General features: G+C 39.5%; 1 protein-coding gene across 2 annotated transcripts; it reads right to left on the bottom strand.

The window, feature by feature from the left end:
- Positions 1 to 481: 481 nt before the first annotated feature.
- Positions 482 to 8,591, bottom strand: LOC117785150 (TWiK family of potassium channels protein 18). 2 transcript variants are annotated; one of them, XM_034623056.1, is made up of 4 exons: positions 7,836 to 8,591; positions 6,837 to 6,934; positions 6,601 to 6,772; positions 482 to 1,707 (listed from the first exon to the last, which is right to left on the bottom strand). In XM_034623056.1, exons 1-4 carry the CDS (start codon positions 8,251 to 8,253, stop codon positions 701 to 703), a joined length of 1,695 nt encoding a protein of 564 aa, XP_034478947.1. In that variant the 5' UTR covers positions 8,254 to 8,591; the 3' UTR covers positions 482 to 700. The 2 variants fall into 2 exon arrangements, with proteins under 2 accessions (XP_034478947.1, XP_034478946.1); XM_034623055.1 differs by lacking the exons at positions 6,601 to 6,772; positions 6,837 to 6,934; positions 7,836 to 8,591 and adding exons at positions 2,258 to 2,415; positions 2,482 to 4,616.
- Between the last annotated feature and the right edge of the window lie 705 nt (positions 8,592 to 9,296).

The following is a 9,296-nucleotide window of genomic DNA, read 5'->3' as shown; positions in this document are numbered from 1 at the left end:
CCTACATCGGTTAGTGTGAAGATTATAGAATCTAGATAAACAGTTAAATCAATCAGATATAAAGAGAGGGATAGAGAGAGGTCGAGATACATAGAGATGAAAATGGTGAAAGATACTGTATCTATAAAATGCACTTTTATTATTTATCTTTTCTACGAGATATCTCCTAGTCTAGCATTGTTACCTGTTACTCTGTTCTTGCAAAGCTTTACATATGAAAGCATATTACACATACACAAATTAATGCTATATCCTTGTCTATTGTCTGTGAGGTCTTTTGTTTATAATATACGTGTATTTCTCATTTTAGAATATCAATAATTATTAATCAACGCATATTCATTGTTCAAATTTATGAATGAGTGATTATTATAATTTATATAAGCCTTGGTTGAGCTGCATCATTAAGGGTATATTCAGGCTAGAAAATGGATTTTATAAATGTAGCTACTATGCTTTAAAAACCAAATCAAACAGAATGTAAACTCATATATTTTATTTTACGTATATATAGGTTTACACTAAATTATTAGAGAAACAAATAAATAAATAGGCGCTTATTCGTTTTATAATTATTATTGTCATTTTTAAATTTGCTTACAAATAGATATTTCTCAGGTTCTAAGGACTCCCAAGATCCTCAGCTTTTTCGCTTGAGCGAAATGCGATCTCAATTAGATTAGAAGAGTTTTATATTTTCCTAGAAGAATCTATACTTTTTCTTTTTATTGGTCTCATTTGTCGGCGGAGTTTGTAGATCCAACTGTCGCCTGGGTATCAATGGCGGAGGACTGTCTATCTGGGCAGATGAGGGCGACAGAGGGCGTGGTGAGCGCAAGATCGACGTCAGGGGGGGCGGGGGAGGTGGTGAATTCGCTGCTCCTCCGTTCGCCGGTGTCTCATGCCCATCTTCCTCAATGCGACCCAAGCGGGAACCATGAACCGACGCTAGCTCCGATGGCGTCTTCACCTGGGAGCCGAACTCGTCTCCAAACTCACTGGCCATGCCAATGGTGGCTCCAACCTTGGCACTGGCACGCTTGAAGTGATCGCTGAGCTTGATTTGCACCACATTGATGAACATGGATGTGAGGGCCAGGCCAAAGATTAGATAGATCATGCTGACCATCACGTAGAAGGGATCGCTGGGAACCATGTCGCCGAAGCCAATGGTGGACATGGAGATGAAGACAAAGTAGAACGAGTCCAGAAGAGACCAATCCGTTTCAAGAATAAATGTGTAGAAGGCGCTTCCCATTATAATATAGGTCACAAGCAACAGGGTTGCCACAGAGATTGGCAGATTGAACTCGTCGTCCACCTCAAAGGTCTCCGGATACGGCGACGTTGGTGTCTCCGGATGGGAAGTGCCCAGAGATTTGCCGGCCTCCGCATCTCCCTCCACACGTGACTCCTCGTCCGCTTCCTCCTCAGTCTTGCCAAAGAACATGCTCGGTCTTCGTATCGCCATGTCGTAGACAGTATTGATGCCCGTCATGGCGTCACGGAACTGCTGCTGCTTCCGGATGCGGCGGCAGGAGCGAGTGTAGTAAACACGCCTCACATACGCCCACAGGAACTTGACACTCCTCGTGAAGAGCTTTCCCAGATCGGCCAGCACAATCAGGAACATCGGAATGCCAATGATGGCGTAGATAATGGTCAAGGAGCGTCCCACACTTGTCTTCGGTGATATGTGACCGTATCCTAAATAAATAAATAAATAATCGATTAATGGATCTATCATTAACTCAGTGTACATAAGAAATTGAATTATAGAGATATACGTGAAAACTATTATATAAAATCGGAATATAAACGATCTTTTTCAATATTCAAAATAAAAATGCAAAATTGAAATGGAAATATTGCAAAAATATCAGAAATATCAGAAAGCTTCTTATATAATACTGTAAAAAAAAGTAATATACTTAAAATTATAATTGATATTTTTCTTAGATGTCAATTTTTATTTAAAAATCAAAATATTATCTTATATTTTGAATTATCTTAATAAAATTTTCTTACAAGAATGAAAATAAAATAAGATCAACAGATTAAAACCTAACTTAGCCGAATTGAATAACTAAAAGTTAATATAAAAAAATATATAAATAACTTTTAAAATTAGGCATTCTTATAAATATTTCAAGGAAGGAAAAAAGTAAAGAATTTTGATTCTTTTTCGAGAACTGCAAGTGTAGAGAAGCTTAAATGTGAACTGGCTGAGCTTTAAGAAGCCTTCGAGTAGGTTTACCTATTGTTGTGATGACGGTCCAGCAATAAATGAAACAATTGACAAAGTTAAATGATTTCTGACCCGGAAATCGACGCAGACCCAATTCGGCCAGCGTATTGAGTTCATCCTCGAATTTGCGCAGCTTCTGGCGAGCCAAGGACTTCCAGTCATCCTCTCTAGCAACGGATGAAAGTGTTCAACACAAATTACTGGAAGGAACTTAAGGGTTCAAGTACTCGTACCTCATGTTATGACTGAATGTCCACAGATTATCGATAAAGTCTCGTTTCACCTTGCGCACTTCGCACTTGTAAATGTCCTCGGACGAGCCCTCCGTATAACGGAACGCAAGTCCTCCGAATCCCAGCAGCAGTATTAGCAGGATGATGTGACCAACGCACTCGTTTCGCAGTTGTCGCATCTCCGCCATCCTTACAGGATAATCTAGTTTGAGGCGTCGCCACTCGTGGCAAGCTTCCAGTCGGAAACGCGCCAGAAATGCCTGCGACATAAGCTTCTTGGGTTCCGGAAGAGTGATTTGTTTCTCCTGGATTTGCTTGCGCCGGAACAGGTTCCCTATGCGCCTCAGCAGTGAAGGTTTCTCTGCTGCCACCTCAGCAACAAGTGGTTGTTGCATCTCCACTTCAGCTACCAACTTTTCATCCGGTTCCTTGTTGCTTTCCGGCTCGGGAAGCGGTTCCTCCTTCTTGGGCCTCTCCAGACTCGGCGTGCGCTTGGCTCTCAGAGGTCGCTCCAGGCTGGAGCTGCGCTTGGCGTCAATCTTGGGTGCTTGCTCCGCCTCGGGCACCTTTAGACTGTTGCTGCGTCTCAGTCGATCTGCTCCCAGGCTCCTGGCCAGCGCTGCCTCCGCTGCCGCAGCTCTTTCCGCTGCCTCCACATAAGCCCGACGGAGTTCCGCTCGTTGTTCCTCCTCGCTGAGCTTCACTTTCACAGGCTGGTCAGCGGAGGATTCTCCCACCTCAACGTACTGCAGTTTGGGATTTAAATCCTCAGGCACACGTTGCTCCGGTGTCTTTGAACGTCTCTGGGGACGCACTGGGGACAGCGAGTTGTTTCGGCTGACAGAATGACGCTCAGGTGGCTTCGGGGCCATCGGCTTGGCTGGAGGCGGAGGCGGTGCTCCACGGATGGGAGCAGCTATGTAACCCGCCGCTGGAACTGTTGCCTTGCGCGTTGCCGGCTTTAGCCTGGAGAGCTGCTCCTCGGCGGTATCCGCATCGGAGGAGCTGAACTGGGTGGAGGATTCTTCGTAGCCGCTGCTCCGATTGCGTGGACGAACTGTGGGCGCCTCGTGTCGCTGGAGCCGAAGGCTCTGGACAAGTCGACGACGCTCATCCTCGTCCTGTGGCAGCTGGAAGCTATCGCTGATCTTCCTGTAGCTCTGTAGCAATCGCTTGCGCTCCTCATGATCCAACTGCTGGCGATGACGGACCTTGTGCTCCCTCTTCTCCCGCTCAAAGAGTCGCTTCTCCGCCTCAAAGCGTCTTCGTTCGTCCTCGAATCTCAGCATGTTCTGCTCCAGCCGGCTAAGGGAGTCGTCTCCTCGCTGCTTCTGGACTGTATAGGATTGGGAGCTGCCAGTGAGCTCGCTCTCGCTGGACTCCTGATCCTTGTGCCGCGGCGATGACAGGCTGCGATGCTTGATCAGCTGATGGGCATCGGGACTGCTCAGTTTCTCCGCCTCACGTGGCTGCGACTGACTTCGGGCAGCGATTCCGGCAAAGTTTTTGTCCCGCCGACGGAGTATCTTGCTCTCATGGGCGGACATGGCGCCAGGAGGACGTATCTGCATGCACACATGCTGCGCCTGAGGCAGTTCATCAAAATTCCTATCCAGATTCCCATCGCGATGCTGAGTCTGTCTGCCGGCGTCCGGCGTCTGTTCCCGCTGACTGCGAGCAGTGCGACGACGATGACGCACCTGTCTGCTCCCAGCTCCAGCTCCAGTTCCGAGATCAGCTGCATTCTCCATTTTGCTTGAATTCTAATACCAATGCTTGTCGTCTCCCTCCCTCTCTTTACCACATGTCGCTATTTATATCTCGTCTTTCGCGTCTACGTGTTCATATTTTCCAACTGACCAAATGGAAAAGAATTTCAAAATGTAATTATATCACTTTCGCCTGCAATTTCTTTTTTTAGACAATGCAATGATCCCTTTATTTCTTCATCTGTTGATTGGCACTCAATTTGCGAATTCGAATTCTCCCTTCTGCACATAAATTTGTAGATACACCAACTAATATATAATTTGCGTTGACTAATACTTAGTATATATATATTTATATATGCATGCAGATCTTCCAATTCTTTTCTAGAGCACAACGCGTCGCGTATTCACGACGTCGTCTGGTTTCGAACTGCTTAGCATAAAAATATTCAAAATTCTTGTATACAATTTTGAAATAATACTTATAAACTAAACAGCTGTTTTGTCTGTGTCTATATATATGTCCACCACTGTCGTGCTCTAATAGAATTTCTATTTCCATTCAGATACACATGTAGGCCACTTAAATAATTCCGTTTTTATTACTTACTTGATATTAATATTTATGACATATAAACAGATTGCTTAACATTCATTAAATCAAATATTTTCGGCGATTTCTTTATTAAAAATTTATTGGCACACTTTTTACACCGCGACTGTAGCCAAGCTTTAAGCTCTTCGCAAAACAGAACCGGCAAACTATGTGCACTAAAAGCTCCATTCCATTTATGTATTTAAATAATTCGTTATTATTTGTTTTGATTTTTTTTAATACTTTCATGATAATTGTTAACAAAAGAATTTTAAGAGAAATTATAACTCGATTTCGAATTTATTTGATAGAGTACTTAAAACAGAAAGGTACTTTAAATTGTTATTATTAATTTTATAATGTGAATAAGGGCTTAAAAAAAATACATATACATTTTTGAGTTACTATAGACTTTGATGTTCTAAAGTAAAGTTGTGAAATATTGAATGTCAAAATTATGACTAACTAGATTAAAACCTGGCGCTTTTTTCGTAGAACTGCCAGTTAAGACTCTCAAAGATTAACTTTTCTAATTGTCAACGAAAATACAAAGGATTATTCAGCAGACCATGGCGATAAAGATGATATATATGGATACGACAAGCAAACATATGAGCACACTGAATAGTCTTTATTATATCCCCTTAAACCATTTATATACTAATTAAAAACATGTTCTTTTCGATTTTAGTGAGATCTACAAAATGTTGAACGTCAACAGATTTGAATATTTGAAATCTTGAACAGTAATTGCTGTTTCCTTCGGCGTTGGTTTTCCAATTTGCCGGTTGACCTTGTGCTGTTGCTCATAAACAAATTGTTTAAATTAAATAAATCACACTCAATATTAATAAGTAATGAAATGGGGTTCTACTCGTTAATGTCTGATAGTGACTTTAGATATTGAAAATTCAATTCCGTGACGTCAGTTCAAGTGAAGCGTTCTCAAATACATTTTGGCACCCTAGGCATTCATATTGCAAATGGGTATTCATAACAAATTAATATGCAAACCAATTTCGCCACATACTCATATTCAAAGTATTCAATGTATATTTTATTTAGAGCACTCACGAAAGACGTGCCTGCCAAGCACGCGGGGCGTATGCGCAATATGCGTATGATTTTCACTTGATGACGGATCGGATTCTGAATTCGCAATAATTTCTTCGATTTTGTTTATTTATATTTGTTGCGAATTTATTCTATAGCTTATGAATTGGCTTTCGCGTATGCTCAAAAATATTTTATGATTATTGTGAGTAACATTTTGAAATCGAGAACATAAATACTGGCGTACTTATCATTCATTATTGAATATATTTGCAGCCCATAAAATCTTTCTGCATACTCATAAATTAGAGACCAAAATAAATTACAAAATACTTCAATTATGTGAATATTATTATTTGTCTAAGAATATATTTCTTTTTAAATTCGTTATTCAGAACGATGACAATTTTCCAAAGAGTTCAAGAGATCTGATTATTGTCTGGGAATAGAAGTATATATAAGCACATATATAATATATATTTTTATTTTACCTCGCATGCAAATGTTTGTTGTTGTTCTATATAAATAACATACGTACACATACTTTTGCTGGCGCAAGGAAAAACAACGGAAACTATTTCCATTTTTTGTGTCACATTCTTATTTTGAGTTTATGAAGAAAATGTTGACAAGTTCTTAAAAATATAAATAGTCTTTTGAGTATTTACAATTATAAGTATATTCCCACACATGCTCAAATGGAAAATAAATCTATCGTTTGACATTTCTTAGAGAACAAATACTTGAATAATTGTAGCTCACCTATTGTCGTGTAGATGGTACAGCTATAGACCATGGCATTCCAGAAGGACCATGGATTCAGCTTCATCAAGTCTTCTTCCTTTATTAAACCAGAGCGCAATAAAGACTCCACCGCTGGCTTATGATTGTTCATAACGTTAAGTACCTTCCCGTTGAAATCAACTTCCGATAACTGCATTAAAACATGGTTAATTTTATATAATTTTTGGTACTCACTAACTTCATTTACCACTTACCGATTTTAAAAGCGGATCTTCTGCAATGTGCCGTATTTGCTTGAAGAACATTCTCTGTTCATATTGCAAGTCTCTTATTTTCACCTCAGAATCGCCAACTGTCAATATAAATATAATTTATGATTTATTAAAATTATAATCCTTAAATCCGAAACATATTTCAAGAGTTTTTATGAGGTATCTTGGCTATAATTCGTAATAATTGAGAGATGTGACCAAAAAGTATATAACTTTAGATCACGAAATTGAAACAAAAGATTTGGTATTTTTTATCAATAATAAATATTTCATTTAATTTTTATCACTTTAAAATCGAAAACATTACAAAGAAGAGATTAATAGCTGTTATTTTCCAGCAAAGTACAATCAATAATGAGCTCGTCTTTTTTGTAAAGTATCTATTAAATGCTTTTGTTAAATTACTGCTAATTTTTATTTTATAATTCTTTAGCTGCACTACATTTCTCGATAGTTGTTTGTTATCATATTAAGAAAATATATATAATTAACACAGTCATCCGTGCTTAATTTGTGTGATTATGAAAAGGACATTGACGGCAATAAATACAAATAAAATAAGCGTAAAAAACACTCTCAGCTAGTCTGTACTTTCCCGGTAATTAAAATTAATCATCGTTTACTAATTGTTTATACTAAAATGATTCGCGTGGCCTGAGGAGCAACCGATGATGACTCATTTGATTGTCTGAATCTATTCATTCACCTGGTCTACCTGGTCGATAATTTGTATATTGTCAGAAGACATCAAACCTGACCTGAATGCAGACAAAGATACAGATGTAGATAGTATTTGTGTATTTTATTTTTCCGCTAGGTTGGTTTAACTATAGTGAAAACAATTGGCAAAGAGCTTGATAAGCAAACAAATCATCGGTAAGTTTATTTATAAGGTCGTGAGTGGATCATTCCCCGGTAGATACTAAAATGTCTGAACTAGAGATACAGATACAATTGTATCTATCCCTTCGTTACGCTCACCTTCAAATGTGCGAAATATAACGGCTCCAATGACGCTGTAACCGGCGAGGACAATCAGGAGGAACATGTGGGTGAACCATCGCTTGGACCATGTGCTAAACTTACTGTAGAGTCCATAGGAGAACTTCTCGCCGAAGCTCATGCCGGACTTTGTGAGATCAAGGAAGCCCTCATATCCTTTGGTCATAAAATTGGAGGCATCAAAGGGATTCGCCACAGGCGGCCAATAAGGACCTTGTGAGCCCATTGCCGTGTGATTTGTCTGTGCGGTGTATGGATGCTGTGGTTGTGCACTCGGTGGCAGTGAGGATCCTCCCGTGGCTGATCCGCCGTGGATATTGTAAATATTGATACGGGGTGGTCGATTCGAGCGCCTTGAAGGCGGCGGAGTGCTCGGAGTTGGTGACTGAGCCTGCATCTTGGATGCTTCACTTAACTTTCTGTCTTAACTTCTCTGCTTTGTAGCGTGTCTTTGCTGTAAATCAAGACTAAGAGCCTATTGCTCAAGCATGACACAAAATTGGAATATGAAATTGCGCCAAACACTTTTCTTGAGTTAACTTTTATTATTCTGCTCAAATTTTATATAAAAGTGCGAAAATTGCAAGTATATTTTTGTATTATTTTTGGTAATTCCACAAGCACAATATTTATTTTCGATTTTTCGTCTTTTCACGCGTCGCGTTGTACGAATTGACTGTGGATCGCTTCCATCCGCCTCGTTCTTGATTTAAACTGAAACTAAGGCAGGCAAATCACCAAAGCACCAAAGAATGCTCCCAGCATGAATGTCGCTCTGTCCGCCGAGAAAATCTCATCGATGGCAACGATGAGCGAGCACAATGACGGCACCGGCATCCATGAGGTCACCGTTTTGACCACGTTACGAGTCTGTTGACGTTTTGCCTCTCGATCGCACTTTGAAATGCTGAAAACGGATTAAGTCCCTCTAAATTTCGAATCTATATGTCTGTATTTATTTTTGAGATAATTGAGTAGAATTTTAATTTGAAGCCAAGTCTCATCCAAAATTATTTAAATTACACTCAGTAGCTAATGCGTAAATTTCTCTTGATTAAAAAAGTTGATGGGCAACTACAAATTGTTGTTTGTACAAATGTCTAACCATTTATTTTGAATCGCTTGACACTAATGAATTAATATTTAAATTTTTCTCTGAATAAATTGCGTTCCCAGAAATCAGAATATATATATTACTTATCACACTCATAGCACCACCAGCTGAGACGTCTGCCAAAATTACTGAACTCAGGCAATTTTGTTAAATGGAAAACCTATTCTTGGAGGCAAAACTTTTGGCAACCACAAACTTATTTCAACCAATTAAATTTGTAAAATAAATGTTACAAAAACAATGTATACTAAAAGCAGAATTAACTAATTAGAGCTCACGTTTGATCATTAGTAGGTAGAGACAAAGAGAGACTCAAACATCATCTA

This window comes from Drosophila innubila (assembly GCF_004354385.1).
Source record: "Drosophila innubila isolate TH190305 chromosome 2R unlocalized genomic scaffold, UK_Dinn_1.0 1_C_2R, whole genome shotgun sequence".
NCBI classification, from domain to species: Eukaryota; Metazoa; Arthropoda; class Insecta; order Diptera; family Drosophilidae; genus Drosophila; species Drosophila innubila.
Note: the sequence above shows the minus strand (reverse complement) of the source record. Positions and strands in the feature narration are given on the sequence as shown.

Coding starts and splice junctions, on each gene's coding strand:
- LOC117785150 (XM_034623055.1), bottom strand. CDS start 4,232: ATGGAGAATGCAGCTGATCTCGGAACTGGAGCTGGAGCTGGGAGCAGA. Junction 2,416..2,481: donor ACATTCAGTCATAACATGAG/GTACGAGTACTT, acceptor ATCCGTTGCTAG/AGAGGATGACTGGAAGTCCT. Junction 1,708..2,257: donor GACCGTCATCACAACAATAG/GTAAACCTACTC, acceptor TTATTTATTTAG/GATACGGTCACATATCACCG.